General features: G+C 35.6%; 3 protein-coding genes across 13 annotated transcripts in view; 1 reads left to right on the top strand and 2 right to left on the bottom strand.

Moving 5' to 3' along the window:
• The window catches only part of LOC126717549 (uncharacterized), a 34,296-nt gene extending 26,847 nt beyond the window's left edge, over window positions 1–7,449 (bottom strand). For 2 of the 10 annotated variants that reach the window (XR_007652644.1, XM_050419354.1), the window contains exons 1-5: window positions 7,106–7,441; window positions 6,505–6,592; window positions 1,454–1,562; window positions 1,180–1,278; window positions 600–642 (exon numbers count right to left, since the gene is read on the bottom strand). Coding sequence is in view for 7 of the 10 variants with exons in the window: in XM_050419354.1 (XP_050275311.1) it covers window positions 600–642; window positions 1,180–1,278; window positions 1,454–1,562; window positions 6,505–6,592; window positions 7,106–7,216 (450 nt within the window). In the remaining 3 variants the exon portion in view is untranslated. Of the gene's footprint in view, window positions 1–599; window positions 643–821; window positions 911–1,179; window positions 1,279–1,453; window positions 1,563–6,504; window positions 6,593–7,105 lie in introns of those variants that run through there. The other 8 variants (XM_050419351.1, XM_050419350.1, XM_050419347.1 and 5 more) reach the window with 6 other exon arrangements.
• A 2,825-nt stretch (window positions 7,450–10,274) lies between these two features.
• LOC126717548 (pentatricopeptide repeat-containing protein At1g08610) lies at window positions 10,275–15,276 on the top strand. 2 transcript variants are annotated; one of them, XM_050419345.1, is made up of 4 exons: window positions 10,281–10,435; window positions 10,922–10,996; window positions 11,106–13,212; window positions 14,931–15,276. In XM_050419345.1, exon 3 carries the CDS (start codon window positions 11,335–11,337, stop codon window positions 13,114–13,116), a length of 1,782 nt encoding a protein of 593 aa, XP_050275302.1. In that variant the 5' UTR covers window positions 10,281–10,435; window positions 10,922–10,996; window positions 11,106–11,334; the 3' UTR covers window positions 13,117–13,212; window positions 14,931–15,276. The 2 variants fall into 2 exon arrangements, with proteins under 2 accessions (XP_050275303.1, XP_050275302.1); XM_050419346.1 differs by lacking the exon at window positions 10,922–10,996 and having other exon boundaries at window positions 10,275–10,435.
• Window positions 15,277–17,044: 1,768 nt separating this feature from the next.
• LOC126717547 (pentatricopeptide repeat-containing protein At3g04760, chloroplastic) lies at window positions 17,045–19,690 on the bottom strand. The gene has a single exon (XM_050419344.1). The coding sequence runs from the start codon at window positions 19,405–19,407 to the stop codon at window positions 17,653–17,655; it is 1,755 nt and encodes a 584-aa protein (XP_050275301.1). The 5' UTR covers window positions 19,408–19,690; the 3' UTR covers window positions 17,045–17,652.
• Between the last annotated feature and the right edge of the window lie 207 nt (window positions 19,691–19,897).

Genomic DNA, 19,897 nt, shown 5'->3' with positions numbered 1-19,897 from the left:
TGATACTTTTACCTCCCTAGAACCAAATTCATAAGGTTTAATAGCTTTGGAAATTGGCTACAAAAGTGGCACATTCATGCTTAAGAGTTGTAATATGAAATATGGACGAGAAAGCGGGGAGAGCAGGTCCAAGGTAGTAACAGACTTCTACAAATGAGCATTGGATTTAGACAAATTTTGCTTCTAACCCAATAAAGACGATAAATACTATATTGGATCCTTCTAATCTTAGTACATTCTGGGTTCGAAATAACCCAGAATGTTCTACTAGGCAGGATGTCTATATCCTCCCACTACATATCATGTACTCTTCGTTCTATAAACAGGAGAAATTGTTGTTTAAAAATTTTATATTTTGGTCCATTTTCATAGTTTCAAGAAGTGCTCTTTTTACCATTGGTCAATTGCTTAAGGTGCATTCTTCAAGGCCTCTTGGAGTCAATCCAAAATAAGACAAGGAAAATTCTTGGTGTGTTTTATCAATCTCTTGCACAACCTATCCATTCATAGTGTATCACAACACACACACACACACACACACACACACACACACACATATGCACGTATTTATGTATGTATGTATGTATGTATATTTATACCTGGTTAAAAAAAGCCTCCTTCTCCACAGCTGTAGTATCAAGCCTACACAAAATACAAAAAATATATATGGTGAATTTAAAAGCAACGTTTTGTTCTCTTAAGACACTAAGCAGGAAATCAAAGCAATTGTAAATTCGATGTTACTCCCAAGTATAATGAAATACAAAAATGCAACAAAGGCTGGTAAAATTTGCATTTATGCACTTGAATAATTTAAGTACCAGTACAAAGCATTTTCATCAAACTCAATCCAGATGGCAATAGGTCTCACAAATTTGCTTGTGATCCACATAGAAGGTAGAAACTAGGCCTGGATCAGACCATTTTCATCAAACACAAAATAAATAATAGAGCATTACATAAAGAATGGAAACTCATGTCACATATTTAGGGTGAGGGAAATGGTCAACATCCATGTAACATAAGGTGGCAATATCATAAGATAAGATGGACCTGCTGCCAACAAGGACTGCATTCATATGCCTCCTAGCAAAAAGTAGAACAAAAAGAAAAGGAAGGGCATACACTTGTTTTACAGGCTCTGTTAGGAGGTTACATATTAGATCATGCACAACTTACCAGCCCCTTTTCATCAATTGAGCAGCCACAGAAGAAACCTTTGCCAGGACAAAGCCCTCCTTTGAACTAGCATGTTGCATAACAAAGGAGAGACAAAAACTGCAAGCAACATATACTTATTTAGTGGATGATTAAGGAAGTTCAATGTTGAAACAAAACTAATTAACATAGCCATCACTAGAAGAATGACTGAGGTCTGTTAGAAAGAAATAACATTATGCATAGTGATGAGAAATGCTACAAGGATAATAAAAATAACAGCATGTAAGTCAACCTAAGCAAGCTTCTCCTGTCATCAGCTGTGAGGAAACCCCATTCCCTGATAGCTGCATCACGAATTGCTGCAGCAGCTTGAAACCTTGCATCAGGCACCTGAGAATTCTCTGGATAGACAAAACAACTATCAGCGGGAAAGATGGGCACTATAACCTAATTTGTCAAAAAAACTGTTATTAAAGCAAGTTGTGCGGCAAACAAAGGTTTTGCATGTTATAAGAATCAAACCATTAAAGCATACCCTATTGATTTCTCTTTTTTATTTTTTATTTTTTTGATAAGTAAAGGAAATTTTATTCAAGAACTTAATAATGAGTCACCCAAGTATACAGCTGGGGACCAACATAATCAAATACATAAATTACTAGCATCCATCAAATCATAGACTAAGGAAATAGAATGACTTCCTATGATAGACATCCAATCCAATAGAGTTTTAAAGAAGAAAAGTTTTAAATCAGCTATAGTCCTTTTAGAATCTTCAAAACACCGGTTGTTTCTCTCCCGCCAAATGCACCACATCAAACAATGAGGGACAGCCATCCAAATAACACCATTATGATGGTGACCAAAATTTCCTTGCCAACAAGCAAGGAGCTCAACTACAGTCTTTGGCATTGCCCAATGGATACCAAACAAGGTGAACACCATAGACCACAACTCATAAACAATAGGACAATATAGTAAAAGATGGTCTACTGATTCTCCATTACTTTTGCACATATAACACCAATCTAGAATCAACACCTTCTTCTTACGTAAATTATCAATAGTCAAGATCATTCCTAAAGCTACAATCCAAACAAAAAATGCAACTCTGGAAGGAACCTTTTGCTTCCAAATACTTCTCCAAGGGAAAGGATTGAGTACATACACCCAACAAAGCCTGATAGTAACTACTTACCTCAAAACCCTTGCTCTTAGGAGGTGTACATACCCTACTGATTTCTCTTGATGAGAAACATCATAGGTAGCCCCCTATGAAGACTTCTAAGACACAAGGAAAGGCTGGTTCTAGTGCTCAAGCATTAATGTGAGATTTTCTGAATGATGGAGAGTCTCTTGGGGCATTGCTTAGCTGATCTAAGTTAAATATATTCTTATTTTGTTCTTTGTCTTGGCTACATTGCTGTTAGTTGAGTTTTAATTAAGTTTTACTTAAGTCAAGGTAATGTGGTAATTTCCAAATGTTCTGGAATGGGCTGTACCAGAGGACCATGCGTCTTATTTCAAATTTTGGAATCCTTTTTCTATTCTGTGTCACTCTTTTGGTACTTAGTTTAGTACTTCTCTTTCCTTTTTGTTTGGGAATCCTTGTCTTTGTTAGAGACAGACTAGGAACAACTTATACTTTTTTCTTTTGATAAGTGGACTAGGAACAACTTATATAAAGGTTTCTGTTAACCTTTTTTTATTTTATTTTTTTATTAATAAGTTTGAGTGAATGATTGCCTTCTCCTTCCTAGGCATGATTGTATTCTCCTTCCTCAGTGTGATTGCCTAGGGTTTATCTTGTTCTTTTTTTCTCATTCAATCAACCTCAGGCTCACTTAACAAGCTCTTTTTCTTAAAATCAATATCCCCAAACTCCTGTTTGTTACATTGCTTCAAATTTTCTTTCAATGCTTTTAATTTTCAAGCTAATACATAACTAAGGGTTCTAGAGAATGAATAGCCATTCCACCACTGATGAACTTTATCCACAAAACCCTCCTCTCTCAACCACATGTTTCAATTTTTTTTTTTTTGGATAGATAACAAAAAAAAACTTTTATTAAAAAGGAAAAAAGCCAACCCAAGTACAACGGAAATGTACTATAGGGGCAAGAATCAAGAACCCAGATTACAAAATCGATTAAAACAAGAAGGAAAAACATGAATATGTTTTTTTTTTTTTGATAGGTAATCAGAAAATTAATATTAATGATAAAAACTATGAGAAAAGTACAAGATGTTCATGATGATGAACGACAAGAAAGAAAAAGAGCACACAACACAACAAAAAGAGGGTAATTAGGAAACTAAGCTAAGAGAAGACATAAACTCAGAGAGAGAAGAACAATCAGTGAATCCCCAACAATGAGACCACTCCAAAAGACTGCGATGGCTTAAAACCTTTAACTCATCCAACGTCTTCTCCTTGTCCTCAAAAGATCGACGATTTCGTTCCAACCACACAATCCACATTAAGCATCTTGGAACCAAGTTCCAAATGTCCGATTTATGCTTCCCAAGCCACTGATGCCAACAAGATAACAAACTTGCCACCGAACCTGGCATAACCCAATGAATACCAAAAGCCTGAAGCATAAAAGACCATATGGAATGAGTAACAGGACAATGAAGAAGAAGGTGGTCTGCCGACTCCCCATCACGTCAACACATACAACACCAATTAGCCAAGGGGCGACCCTTAAGTATTAGATTATCCAAAGTGAGGATCCGACCATGAGCAGCTGTCCACAAAAAGACCGCAACGCGCTTAGGAATCTTTGGTTTCCAAATCCCCTTCCAAGGAAACAAAGAATTCGAAGCACCCCAAATCTTATGATAGTAAGATCGGGTGTCAAACTTACCATCACCTTTAAGACGCCAGCAAAAGGAATCTCTCCTCTCACCCCGAGGAATTCGAGTTTGGATAAGTTGAAAAAGAGAATAAAATGCAGCCAACTCCCAATCTTCGAAAGCTCTATAAAACCTTAAATTCCACACTCTAACAGTACCCCCTATCTGGAATCCACAAAACCTCATAAATGCAAGCATCCTTTGCCCGCAGAACACACATAGAGCTCAGGATAGAGATCTTTAAGGCTCCGCTTGAGAGTTCATAAGGGAAGGGAATGGAATGGAATTGAATGATCATAAGAGAATGAAAAGGAATGGAATGGAATGTATTTAAGTAAGGGAAAAGAATGGAATGGAATGGAATGGAATTAAATAACCTTGATTGAATGTTTTAATAAACGAATGAAAATGAATGGAATATAAGTAATCTTGTTTGGGAGCAACATGGAGGGAATGAAATGGAATCATTTTATGACAATATTACAATTAGACTCCTATTTTAAAATAAAGAATTGAATATACAGGGGTATTTTGGGAGTTTTAGTAAAAAAATCATTAAATCTAATTTCATTTCCTCCCATTCCTCCCAATTTTTTGGGGAATGAAAATTTGAGGTTTTAAGGGAATAGAGAGAAATGAGTGTTCCCTCTTACCCATTCCATTCCCTCCTACTTAAACTGCCAAACAAGGGAATGGATTTTCCATTCCCTCCATTAAAACTCCCAAACAAGGGAAGGGAAGAATATTCTAAAATGATTCTTTTCATTCCTTTCCATTCCCTCCTCCCAAGCGGAGCCTAAAAGTATTATCACCAATCCACCTATCGAGCCAAAAACGGATACGAGTGCCATCGCCCACTACGAAAGAAAGATGCTTAGAAAAGCTCTCCCACCCTTCATTAATGCTTCTCCATAGGCCACACCCATAAGTCCTCCTACAAACTTTAGTACTCCACCCCCCTTGACCCTCACCATATTTAGTGGAGATAACTCTCCGCCAGAGATGGGTAACTTCATGACCATATCTCCACAACCATTTCCCTAATAGAGCTTGATTAAAAGACACCACATTTCTTATCCCCAAACCACCCATCTCAACGGGTAAACACACATTTTCCCAAGCCACCAAATGATACTTGAAACTCCCCTCAGAATAAAAAATAAAACAGCCTTAAGCTAGAGAATAGACATTTATAAATTGAAAATTTAAGCAAATGAAAAAACATTTCCATAATTCCATGTGTTATACATTTATAAATTGAACTCATAATTCATAAACATAAATAAAAATATGGAGTACGTTGGGCCTTTGGGGTAGGGACTGGGTGCATTGGCCCAAAACATTTTTAAGGGCCCACCTCTTATTTTTAGGGATGCCAAGATATAAGAAGTCATATATATAATGGCAATGAGCGGTTGACTGGGACAATAAATGAAGATTGCACATTACAAATTCCAAAAGAATAGAGAAAAAAAATAAAATAAAAGGGACCACACTATCTTATTTCTTTGAAACATGTAGATGACAACAATGAGTGGCTAACAATGACAATAGAAGAAGGGGAAGAAGAAGAACCCAACGAACACACTGAAGATGGATTTTGTGTTTGATGATGATTACTTGACATAGGGTAATGTTGCTAGAGCTGCTGGAGTTGAAGAAGAAAGACTCAACACAAAATCAAGGGGGAGATCACGATGGGTGCAAAAAGTTGAAGTTCTAGTCACAACACATACTCTTTAGGAGCTCCAGCTATTAATTTAGATTAAATAGATGAGGGTAACAAATCTTGCGATGACAATGATGAAGGTCTTATGCCTAATGTGGATAATAATTACATACTTTAGGATTGCATTGCATTGCCTATTTTAGGCATACAAAATGCCACTTACCATTGTAGTGCTTTTGGATATTTTTCCTTTTGGGTATATTTTAATTCCATGATGTACTTAGCTTCTGCTTTTAGCTTTTAGCCTTTTTTTGCAAATGTATAGCTTTTTAAAACCTTACCTTTTCAAAGTACAAATATACTTTAGCTCACTTTCAGCAAAATGCTAAATAAGTTGATGCCAATCACACACTTATTCTAATCATGACTATTAAATATCATAGTTGTGCATATTTTCTAGAGGATAAGAGAATTATATATTAAATACCATGTTTAAGTTTATATGATTAGTTTATCATTTGATTGCAATATTGTCCATTAATAATCTTTTTTTCCAATTTACCACATTTAAAATAAAATAAAATAAAATATTGCACTCTACTTCAATCAGGCCGTGTGTGCACCTAAGCTCCATGAGGCATTTGTTGTTAAGTGCACCTCACGCTTCAACAAACGCTAATTTACATAACTAATTAATAATGTTTTTGTGATTAAGTCCTCATAAAACTTCCACCAACACTAATTTACATAACCACTTGACAGGAAAATAAATATTTTGTTGAGCATGTATCAAAACATCCATAACATTAACTTACCAAGAATAAATTGGCATGCCTTATATGGCTGAGGAGACTGGCATAGCGACAATATCGTTGCCTCAGCTGCTGCTGGATTTATATGCATCTATATAAACAAGGTAACTAATATGAGTTAGTGATTGTGTACCATGTACATGCCTTTGCATCACTAATAATTCATAAATAATTAACCAAGTTTAAACCAAAAATTAATTTACCATATAGTAAATGAAATGAAAATGATTCACATTTATAAAAGAAATGCTAAGTTTACAACATTTTCATAACAAATCCCGACCGGTAATTTGTTACCGGTTCTAATAGGAGCCTACCATCGATATCACTTTTTACCCACCAATAACAACTTGACAGTTAGGATGGATTTGTTGTGAATAACAACTTGACAGTTAGGATGGATTTGTTGTGAAATTGTTGTAGGTGTTACTCTTTAAAAAAAATAAAAAGCAAAACAAGATAATAACAATAACAACAAACACATAACACAGTTACACACTTAACAATTTTCCAAGAAACACAGAAACCCACAAAGAATTAAGCCCTGTTTGGCAGAATGGAATTGAAGCAAAGCAACAAATAGATGGATTAATGGGGGGAGGACCTGAATGGAAGCGCAGGCGAGTTCGATGGCGTGCATGGTGGCCTGAAGATGGGCCAAATCATTGGGCCCGGGTCCCGGCCCAGGCCCACCTCTCTCTGGAAATCCTTGCATCTTCAACACCCAGAAGATTGTGAATAGAGTAGTACTATAGATAGAGGATGATCAGTAGTATGTTGGGTATGATTGGATTTTCAAAACTTTGATTTTTTTTTTTTTTTTTTGGGTTTTTCTTTTTGTGTGTATTAAAGCATATGGGTATGAAAGAAAAGAGTGATTTTATTGGTTTTGAAGTGTATTTTTTTTATTGAAAGAAGAAATCTGAGAGAGAGAAGAGCGAACAAGTGTTGAGGGGTTTATATAGGATGGCTGTTTTTGGTGTTTTCAGGAGAATGCATGGGTGTATTTACCCAACTACCCTTCTACATTCTACTTTCTTGGAAAAACCAATACTCACAAACCCAAATGAAATGCAAAACTTATAAAACCCAAAAAGGTAATCTAGAAATTAAGAATAAAACTTAAATACAACTTAAATTCAAATACTTGAATATTTTGGATTTAATTGTATTTAGAAAGGATAATGCTCACCTCAAAATAAAAATAGTCAATACAACTACATTTCTTTCTTTTAGAAGAAGTCAATAAAACTAAATGTTTGAATTTAATTAAGAAAATCTAATCTACTGTATCTGAGGTTTAGTATCTAATTTTATCATGAAAAAAAATTTATTTCTTATAATCTTTTAAATTTTTTTGGCTTAGTAGGCATATTTTGAAAAGTGTAGCTCATAGATTTGAATGAGTATTTTTTTTTTTTTAATTGGAGATTTGAATAAGTTGTATCAAGAAAAATAAAGATATTTTAAAATTTGTATCTTATAAGCCAAATAAATAGTCTCTAGGGTAAACAAATTAACACTTACATTGGTTTAAAATTAATATTTTCTCAAAATGAGTAATTGATAAAATATGTGTGTGTGCAAATATAAAAATTTTAAACTGTTGAATTACAAATTCCATTTGTAGAAATAAAAATTTGTGATGTATAGGAAATAATTAACCAATAATTAATATATTGATCGAATTAATATGCATGTTGTGATATTTTCTTAATTGTTATCGATTAACAAATTGACACTTATATATTGGCTCATCCTACAAATTTTTACTCAAACTTGTTTCATTTGGAAATTAGATATTTAAAAATTTTAATTGAATACAAATTTGACTTAATTTGGATTTTTAATAAGTGTAGTGTCTCAACCCAATTCTATTAATCCCATACTTTAATATATCAATAGAAAATCATCATTGCAAATATAAATATATATTGTTACTTGTTAGGTTGATAAACAGTGGAGATGGAGAGATGGCGTTCGATGATTGAAATTCAGTGTAACAATCTAGCAACGGATATTAAGGGGTAATTGCATCTAATATAATAGTAATATAAGACATCACAAAAAAAGTTATTTTCAGAGTATTTACATTAACTTGTGCAAAAATTTATGTTTATTTAATATAAGAAACTACTCTTTATATTTTACATACTCACTTTTCAAACATCTCACATTAGATTATCTATTTTACATTACATTTAATTAAAATATCACTTTTTTATTTTTAAAATCCTTTCTCTTTCCTTACACCCAACAACCACCATTCATTATCTTCCTTCATCTTCAAGATACATAAAGAAAGAATAAAAACTAAATAATATCAGTGTAAATTTACACGAATACTATAGCAAAATTTTAAATACAATTATGTACTCACTAGCATGGATCATTTTTATGTAAAATGTAAAAAAAAATTACATTATTTTCTATCATACACCTATTGACGTGAGTACTCTCTTAATGTGCGTGCTTAGTGTTGATACTCATTTTTGCGAGACATTACGTACAAGCCCGATTCAATCAAGCTTGACTTCCTTGTAACCTCAATTCATGTATTATATTATATTATATATCTTTTTAAGCATGACCCAAGCTCATTCGATTTATGGGGGAAATTGAGGAAGTGTGGTCTGGAGGGGATGAATCGGTTTTTTTAGGACCTTTTGCATGAGCCCAACTCATGCGTGCTACTAAGTGGGCAAAGGACATTGGTAGCATCTCAGGCTCATTGAGAAGATCTTGTACCCAAAATTTCCACCTCAAAAGAGTTTTTATACTCTGACTAATTGTAGACCAAAGTTTCTACCCAAACTTAATTTTGCTACCATATTTTTTTTTTTCACCTAAAAAACACAGTTGACCCTAAACTAATTAGCTAGCCTATTGTAGCCACCAAATGCAGCTGTTAAAAGCCTACAATGACAAGGAAATAATAGCTAATGGAGTTAGCCATTTTATTTCCAAAATCATGCTAAAGTATGCCAAACTCTTCTTTAAACAAAAGCAACCCAAGCCAAAACACCAAATTAGCATCATAAGGGATAAAAGCCTCTTCCACTACTCAAAAACCAATCATTAGCAATACCCCAAACTCTATATAAAACTCTCTCTTCAGCTAAAAAATGAATGAACCACGTCCCCTCCCCTAAAGTTGAAACTTTAGAGCAAAAACCCATTCAGGCAAACAACATTCTCACAATTTTGAAGTTTAGGGATAAAAATATGAGTACAAAAGAACATTCTCTCTCTTCCTTACAACTTCTCTCAATTTCCTTTTTTCGGTGACTGTAGGTCGAAATTTTAGGCTTGTTGTGTTTCTATGTATTTTTCAGCATTTTTGTTATTAGCATTTTGATTTCTCTCTTGTTAAAGCACCATTAACCTTTATTTACTGAATATTGGAATTTTAGGTTTGATTCTCCATAAATAAACACTTCTAAAGAACCTAATGAGAGATTTGGGTTAATCTTGCATTTTTGGCCCTTGCCACAAAATGTCCCCGACACTTTAGCATTTCAAATATGTTTCAGCTATTTAATGATACAAATTAAATTTTACAAATCTAAAACCTCCATATTGCCACATTATTTTGAATTTTTTAAATCATGTGGCAATCTCTAATTATTAGATATTGAAAATAAAATCCGATTTGCAAAATAGACAAAATATATGGGGACTTAAAATAGAGAGGTACTCGTTGGAGGGAACTTAGATGTAATTGTCCTTATCTTGAGGGAGCAAGATAGCAATTTATATTAATAGCTCTGCACTTGTGAAAAGCGGCAACCCTAGTACTTAACGTCCCTTCACAGTCCACAGTTCACATTTCAACTTCATCATCCTCACCAAATATGAAATGAGTTGCAGTCCTCACTGTTCTCTTCTTCCAGCCTACTGCTACTTCGCCACTCAGTCCAAACCAAACACCATAGTACGTTTCCTTTAACCTTCAATATCTCAAATTCTCATTTCATTTGGGTCTCTTATTTTCTCTCTGTTTTGCATTTCATTTAAAAAATAATATATATGTAATCTTTATGAGTGATATTATTTTTTATTGGTAGTGGGGGAATGTGTTTGATATGAATTTCTTGAACTGGGTTTCTCTTCTTCAAGTTTTTCTATTGGTAGTTATGGCTGTGGGGTCATAAAGTCCTGATTTTTATCGTTTATCACTTATGTTTGTGGTGGAAATGCTTCTTATTTGACATTTTGGAACTGGGTTTTGAAGTATGCTTGGATTTTGGAGTGAAAGTGTTTATTTTTTGTATCCAAATGATGTTGGTGATAAATCTTTATTTTATTTACTCTCTGTTTGTCTCTTCCCTATTGGCTTTTGTGTCCTGTGAGTATTTAAAGTGAGTTGGATTCTGACTTTAATTTGATGAAATGGGTTTTTTGTTATATTGGATTTCAGGAGCTGAGATATTGCTTTGGCACTTAATACTTTTCTTGGTTTCCCTTTAGTAGTTATCTGCAACTTATAGTCAAGGTATACCTTGTGTGTGTGTGTGTGTATTTGCTTGTATTGCTGTTTACCTTTTTAAAAAATTGTTTAGTGAATTTTTCCTGGTTCTGATATTAAGTTTGAACTTGCACAGTTGTGGTTCTCATTCTCAAGCAGAAGAGTAGTTAAACCTGAGGAATATACTTGTGCGTATTTCGGGTTTATTGAAAATAATAAACCAAGGGATTGTCCCATTAAGTGAGAAACTTGTATCAGTCTTGGTTCAATTGGGTTGGTCTGAAAAGGAAGCATTGGGTTACAATATATGTTATATAGATATTCGTAGCACATTAGTTATTGTTCTTATAAGTTGGAAGAGAAAGATGGGGTACGCTATTATCCAACAGAGTTATTTGGCCCAAGTTCGTTGTTTGCATGGTCTACATGGGTGCTCCAAACAAGAGGGTCACAGTTCTCGCCTTTGCCAGTGCTCAGTAATGAAATCTCCTGTGTTCCGTTTAAATTGCTCAAGCAAGTGTAATCACAAAACTCAATTTTGTTTACAACGGAAGGGAGGTATTGGTTCTGGAAGAAATGCGCGTCTTTTACAATGTAGAGGTTTGCAGAGAAGTGTTTGCATTGGTAGAGACAATGAAATTGACCAAGATGAACGACGCTCTGAAAATTATGATATGGGTATTGAAAGAAATTTCAGACAGCTAATGAAGAAGACTTCAAGTTCTTCATTGTTGTATTCAGATGGACCTTTAGTTGAAAACGATGAGGAAACGAACAATGGCATTCTTCAGAATTTCTGTAGCCAAGGGAGGTTGGTGGATGCATCGAGGTTGGTTGATCTTATGGCACGACGAAACCAAATTCCAGACTTCCATTCTTGCACAAACTTAATACGAGGCCTTATCAAATTGGATCGGTTAGATAAAGCTTCCAAAATCCTTAAAGTCATGGTCATGTCCGGTGGGGTTCCAGATATCATCACATACAACATGATGGTTGGTGGTCTCTGCAGGAGAGGACTGTCAAGATCTGCCATTGATCTCTTAGATGAGATGAGCTTGAGTGGTTGCCCTCCGGACGTGATTACATATAACACAATAATCCGGTGTATGTTTGATAGTAGGAATTTTGATATGGCAATTGGATTTTGGAAGGACCAATTGAGAAAGGGATGCCCTCCTTTTCTGATTACTTACACAGTTCTCATTGAGCTTGTCTGCAAGCATTGTGGAACTTTGCGGGCTCTTGAAGTATTGGAAGATATGGCGATTGAGGGCTGTTATCCTGATATCGTAACCTACAATGGTCTGGTTAATTTTAATTGTAAACGGGGAAAATATGAAGATGTAGCATTGGTTATATATAATCTTTTATCTCATGGTATGGAACCCAATGCTATAACTTACAACACTCTTCTGAATTCTCTTTGTAATCGTAGGTATTGGGATGAAGTAGATGAGATTGTGTCAGTTATGAAAGAAACTTCCCACACTCCTACAGTGGTTACTTACAACATCTTGATTAATGGTTTGTGCAAGGATGGGCTTTTGGATCGTGCCATCAACTTTTATAATCTCATGGTTTCCCATAACTGTTCACCTGACATTGTAACTTATAACACTCTCCTAGGTGCCCTTTGTAAAGAGGGAATGGTGGATGAGGCCCTCCAAGTGCTTCACATTTTAAGTGGTACCAGTTGTTCTCCTTGTTTGATCACTTATAATACTGTGATTGATGGGTTGGCTAAGAAGGGTTTGATGGAGAAAGCAATGAGATTGTATTGTCAAATGATAGAAAAAGGGATAACTCCTGATGACATTACCCATCGTTGTCTGATTTGGGGTTTTTGCCGGGTGGATCAATTGGAGGAAGCTGTTGAACTATTGAAGGAGATGGGTAAGAGAGATCACAAGGTCGGAAATAAAGCTTATAGATTCATGATCCAAGGATTATGTAAAAATAAGAAGGTGGATATTGCAATACAAGTTCTAGAAATGATGATTTCAAGTAGATGCAAGCCAGATGTGACGATTTATTCTATGATCATTAAAGGTGTGACTGCTGCTGGTATGACCAAAGAGGCTAAAGAGTTGCATAAGAAGTTGATAGAATGGGGCGTTTTGAGAGAGGGGGCCATGCTGGAATAGTGAGTTAATGTGAAAACCTGACCTTATTCAACATTTCTTGGAATCCAGACAACCACTTTCATGCTTAAAATTGTACAGAATATAAATTCTCACAAGGTGATTCCTCTTCTTATCCTCTTTGCTTTTTAAAAATTCTTTAAACCTAACAATTACTAAATCTTCAGATATGGTCACTTCCATCTTTTCCTGGTTGGTTGTGGCTATCGTAAATATATGGAAATAATTTGAATTGCTTAATCATATCTGTGGTTAAATTGTATTTTTTTGTGGCATTTCGTAGCATGTACTAGAGGTTGGGCATATGTAACTGTGCATTTAATAAGCATGCATGAGGTAGCTGAAAATTTATTATTTCCTTCTGTCACCTACATAGAATACCGTAGCTAAGATCAGAATCTTGGTCATCTTCACTTTCCTTTTGTGTATCTGTTGTATATTTTCTCTACGCTAGTGCTGCTTCCATTTTTTTGGTGAGATATTTGCTATATTTCGAAGAAAAAAAATTACTTATCTGGGAAAAATATCATCTTCACTACAAGAAGCATAGAATACATCAAGCTACAATAGATAATGTTGCACTAAAATAACCTCAATTGCATTATGCATCAAGCTGTTTCATTTGGGTGAGTCTAACTTTCATCAACTGGTATCAGATTATCTATTTATTATTTTGAAATGTATTGCTATTTTCTACTAGCATTTCACTCTCGGTTAAAATTTCTGAAAAGCACGTTTTCTTGTATATTGTACTAGTTTCAGCCCCTTCAACTGTTGATTTTAGTGGTCAGCTTTGCCTTTTCCTACATATAGTCATTGACCTGTCATGCAATAAAGTAGTGTTTATAAAATGACAACACAACTAAATTAAGCAAATAGTTCTGTTAAAACTTATGAGGGTGAATTTTTTGGTTTCTAGGAGCAACCCCTATCTTTAAATGTATATCTTCATTTTGTATCTTATATTTTCTTGTATTTCCATTTATCTATTTTATCTGGAGGAGCTCATGGGTTGAGTCAAATCGGGTTTGGTATTAAGCTGTCACTTGGCCCGATAATGCCAGTTACCCAGATTAAACAAAAAAAGATAAGAAAAGAAAGATAAACAACCCACATGATCTCATCATGTTGCTGAAGATTCTTGGCCTCACCAAGCGGTCCAAGCCAAGGGAAGAGTGGAGGAGACAGCTTTGGCTCAAGCCATTGATGGCAACTCAAATATGTGTGTGTGAGAGAGAAGAAAATAAACATATTTGTGTCTCTTTTTTTTTCAAGGCAGCAACAACACTATTAAAGGCATGCCATCTTTCACAAAAGGATTGGGACTTCTGAAAGCAAAAAATCAAGAAACGAAAAACTTATGGGTCTGAGAGAAATGAGAGTGGGAAAAAAAGAAGGGGAGGAGAAAGAGAAATAGCAGGAGAGGGTGTGGGTCTCAGTTGGGTTGGGTTTAACAGGTTAATTTTACCCAAACCAGAGATTCGACTAAGCCTTGAAAGGATCAACCTGATACCTGCCAGCCCATTTTTCTCAAAACTGTCAGTGAATGCTTTCTGTTGATTAAGTATTAGGTACTAGGTAGTAGGTCAATGCATTGGAGAGAGAGAGAGAGAGAGAGAGAGAGAGAGAGAGAGAGAGACCATTTTGTTGAAACAATTCTGCATATCTTTGTTATATCAGTATACCATAAATCATCTGTAATTATGGATCCTACTACAAGTTCTTTATCTTATTTCTGCAACTATATTTCTTGCTGATGGTTCTGGGAGCTAATTTGCCAAGCATTCTATTAACTCAAGTTGCTTACTGCCACTCAGGTAGCATTTTTGTATGAACTTGCTGATACCAGAGTCCAGAGAGACATCTGGGGATCCATAAGAATGTTATCAGTTATCACTTGGAATCTGCTAGGGTTTCCATACTGCAGGAGAGGAGTGTATACTTCAGACGCCTAGGACACGAAGATTTTTGGTTTGCTGGTTGTCATTGAGTGCATTTATTGTAAGGTAATTAGTACACCATCTAGGTGCAACTTTGCCCTTGTAGATTTAGAGATTGAGAATTTTATACAGACAGCAATCTTCCTTTCTGTAATGAATTATTTATTCTCTCTTCTTGATGTGCACACGCGCTGCCCAGGTTAATCTATGATAATTTGTGCAATGGCCATGTGTCAATGTGTTGCTATATGTGATTTTAGTTATAGGATCAGAAATTGTTCAGCATACAATTATAATCCCTATTTTACAAACCAGTTACAGATCTGCTCGCATCATATAAAACCGAGAGATGCACAAGTTCAAGGGAGCACACTAGGAGACCCTTTTGTGCAGATCATGCTATTCTCAGTCTAAAGAGATATGAAATCTGTCTTTCAAATAGTTAAAAAAATAAAAAAATAAAAATCATGATATAGTCCAGGGGGAATAATCGTGAACAAACTTCAAGTAGTTCTAACCAGTCATTACCAATTGTTATTGACATGCAACTTATGCTGTTAAAGATGTCTTAATTTAGAGCATCAGCATCAGCCGTTGCAGAAAAATGTCATTTTAATACATCATAAAGCCTATTTTATTATTTTAGCACATCATTTTACAATACCCCCTCTATCACATGTTCTATTTTTCAATTCTATACATTAAAATAATATTTACAACACATTAAAATAATATATTAACTCTCCAATTCATAACACAAGTACACAACTAGTGGTCTGCGGCCACGGACAACGACCACTGCTGCAACCATACTAGGTCTGGCACAAACCCATTACCAAACCCATACCCACAACAAACCCACAGCCACTAGCGCCACAAACCCACAACCACCACCGGCACAGATCCATAGCCACCAATGCCACAAACTCACAGCCACCACGGTTGGAATCCTCCAACAAATTGCAAATCCAAAACCATCAAATTTAAAAAAAAAAAAAAAAAAAAACACAAATCCCCACGGCGAGGTTATGCAAGAAGAGAGGGAGAATAAAGATAAAGAGAGACTGAGGAAGAAAGAAGAAAGAAAAAGAGAGAGTGGGTCTGAGAAGCCTGAGAAGAGAAGGAAGAAGAAAGAGAGGTGTGAAAAGAAGAAAGATTATGAGAGAAGGAAGAAGAAAAGTCAGAGAGATGAGAGAGAAAAAGAATAAAGAACTATTAATTTTTTTAGCATTTGGAACCGTACAGTGCCAATTTTAGAATTGTACCGTAGCACCATACCATTTCTTATAACATTTGGCACATCTTATGAAGCAAGAATTTTGATGTTTGGTGTGTCAAATGCTAAAAATCTAGCAGTTGGCAGTTGGCTGTTGACTGGCGCACTTGATGCTAATGCTATTAGTTTCAGAAACTCGTGCTTCATCACTAGCTCCTTTTCTATCAAGAGATGAGACTTAGAAGTTTTTTTTTTTTTTTTTTTTTCTCTTCCTTGCTTAAAGATTAACAATGTGAAGTTTTGTGCTTCAAGAGGAAAAAGGTTATGGCAACTGCAATCTGCATTGGAATTACGGATTTAAAACCACAGTGTCTCACTTATACACTAATCAAAATTAAGAGGATTGAGGCTGCACTTCTGTTGGGCTTGATGTTTGCAAACTTTTAAAGGAAAAATTTTACTTTGCTGAACCTGAAATAGTGCACTTCATATAACAAGCAAGAAATGTTCTTTAACCTGTCACCCCAGATTGTTACCAAGTTCTATGAACAAATAATCTGTCACCTTTAAAGATATGAGATGGTACGAAAATAAGCAAAATTTCAACAGTTTTATCAAATAATTGAGCCAAATAATAAAAAAGAAATGGGGGCTGTACCCAGGGTCTAGATCAGTTTGGCTTCTCATTAACATAAACCGAAATTGTCGGCAGCATCACTGAAAATTTTTAATCCATGTGCTCGGTTGGTAGTTTAGAAAGGAAAAGATTGAATAATGAGTGAAATTGAGTTTTGGCCAGTCAGCACCACTGAATGAAATAATTCATGCAATCAGCTCTGGAATATTTGATTACAGATACAGAAGACAATGCAAAGTACTTCGTAAGATTCACAAAAGTACATAAATAGAAATTTTAACACATTAAAATACGATATACATCATCGTTCTTCTTCCGTGTCATTTTGTAAAGCTGTCTATCAGTCGTGCCTCCAAAATTGAACGTATGTGGTGATTTGCCTGTCAAATATGCAAAACTTTTTTAAGTCAAAAGTCTTTCTGCTTAATCTGATAATATCCTTCTCCAATTTTCTTCCTTCCTTTTTGCTTCGTCTGCAAGTCTACTTCACCTTTAACTCACATTTCTCATTATGTCAACTGGCCAGTTAGAACTCAAGTTGTCAGGCTGACTTTTCATATGAATGAGTTTAACATTCAGTATTTTTGCTATCAGTACACCCCATTGACATAAATTTGTTTCTTCGCCTTTCATGATTGTCTATCTGAAAAAATAATACAACAGAGAAAATAACCATGGGAAAGTAGATCCCATTCACAATGCCCTATTAATGAGATTGGATTATAAGCAAAGTAGATCAGCAGAAACTAATTCTTAATGTCAGACAAGGTGAGTTCTTTGTAAACATCAAACATGGGAAAGGTCTTGTTCAACCGTTTCAATGAATCTTCAGATATAGCGTTCAAACTGATAAGGGAATTAGCCAAACCCACAGCTTCAACTTGCCATCCCGCAAAACCAATCCCTTCAACCAACATAATGTAAGTAGTTTCATTTGGCTGGCATCCCTTTTCAACCATTGCTGCGAGCACTTCAATGGCATCACCAGTTCTATGAGCCTTACACAATCCAAGAATAACAATGTTATAACTGATAACTGTCGGCTTGAACCCACTGCTTTCCATATCCACCAACAACCCAATTGCTTCATCTACCATCCCATCTCTGCACAAACACGATATTAGTGAATTGTAAGTGATCTCGTCAGGATCAATCCCTTTGTTCACCATCCCCGATATCATTCCCAGAGCCCTAGCTCTGTCCCCACAATTCCATAGTGCACTGAACATTGTGTTGTAAGAACTCACATCGGGAGGACAACCTACTTCCCCTAGCTTCTCGAAGATTTCCAAAGCCAGGTCAGCATTTCCATTCTTACATAAAGTGGCCAAGATTGTGTTGTAGTTCACAATATCTGGCAAGCAACCATCAGTGATCATGAGGTCCAAGAATTCAATAGCCAAATCCAATCTCCCTTCTTTACAGAATGCAGACACCAACGGATCATAACTATAAGCATCTGGTCTTAACCCCTTTTCCTTCATGACCTTCAACACATTTACAGCGTCCTCAACTTTCCCATCACGACAAAGGGAGCTAATTAGAATGCTGTAAGTAACAACATTCGGCTCACAACCTCTTGAATACATCTCAGCAAGTAGTTTCTCTCCCTCATCCCATTTCCCGAGATTCAAAAGTACCCTTAACAAAATATTGTATGAGACCACATCAGGCTCACAACCCTTGGATTTTAAACTCCGAACAAACTCAAAAGCACGATCCACCATACCTTCCTTGCACATCCCCCTAATGACTGCATTGTAAGTATACATGTCAGGTCGAAGCCTTCTCAATAGCATCTCATCCAAAAGCTTCATAGCTTCATCAATCCCACCCTCAAGGATGGTTGCCTCAATCAGAATTGTGTAAGTAATCACAGTTGGCTCACATTTATCTTTCATTAACTGATCCAAAACCTTCAAAGCTGAGTCAAGCTTTCCCCTACTACAAAGACTCCCGATCATTATATTATAGGTAACAACATCAGGCAAAAATCCCCTACGTTTCATTCTATCGAGCACTTTGTTTGCAGATACAATCTGATTAGCCTTACAAAACCCACTAATCAATGCATTATAAGAAAAAACATCTGGTTCACCATGTTCTTCCAAGATTTGCATAACCCTTATGGCTTTTGGGATATTTCTATAATTGAAGAAGCCTTTAATGAGCTTTGTACAAAGTATAACATCAGGTTTGTAACCCTTGTTAACCAAGCACTCAAGAAAGTAGAGTGACTCTTTGTACTTGCCTGCTTTGCAGGACCTATTGAGTACTTTCATCAAATGGGACTCTTTGAAATCAACATTTTGCAAATGGGTTGGCCTTGTTTTAGCAGAAACCCAGACCTTTGGTGGGTTTCTGGAGCTGTTACTGTTGTCATTGGGGTTAGGGACTCCACAACTCACAAAAACGCTGCTTTGATGTGAATGTGAGGTGGGTTTCAGTGGGATGATGAAAGGCAGGGTCTGAGGCCAAAAATCAGTGGAAATTTTTGTCATTGACAACTCTTTTTGTGTGTGTGTGTGTGTTTTTTTTGTTCTTGGTGTGGTTCAGCAAAGCTCAAGGACTAATTAACATTTTGAAGAAAAAACTAAAGAGATGAGAGAAAAAAAATACCTGAAATATGGTTATGTCCAGATGAAACCACTTTATGAATTAAGGATTGTTCAATGTACTACTGGGTTTGAGAGTTGAGACACCTTGAAACTTCAACTGTGTTATCCAACACAGATTCTCTATGGGATTTCAGTACACGTGTTGAAGATAACAAAGATTCCATTATTATTATCTTTATTTTATTTTTGGGGGATTTTGGTTAAAGATAAGGAATCAATCATGTGGTGGGCTGGGGCATGGTTTGGATTTTGGAGGTTGGGTCGGATCAGATGTCCTAGGTCTAGACTGGGACAAGGAGTCTCTGAACTTTTTTTGGGCTATCCTAAATACTCGGCCCTAAAAACCCTGTCCAAAAATTCCTCAAAAAATAAA

Source organism: Quercus robur, chromosome 3 (assembly GCF_932294415.1).
Source record: "Quercus robur chromosome 3, dhQueRobu3.1, whole genome shotgun sequence".
Taxonomy (NCBI): domain Eukaryota; kingdom Viridiplantae; phylum Streptophyta; class Magnoliopsida; order Fagales; family Fagaceae; genus Quercus; species Quercus robur.
The sequence above is the reverse complement of the archived record's forward strand: the minus strand, read 5'-3'. Positions and strand labels throughout refer to the sequence as shown.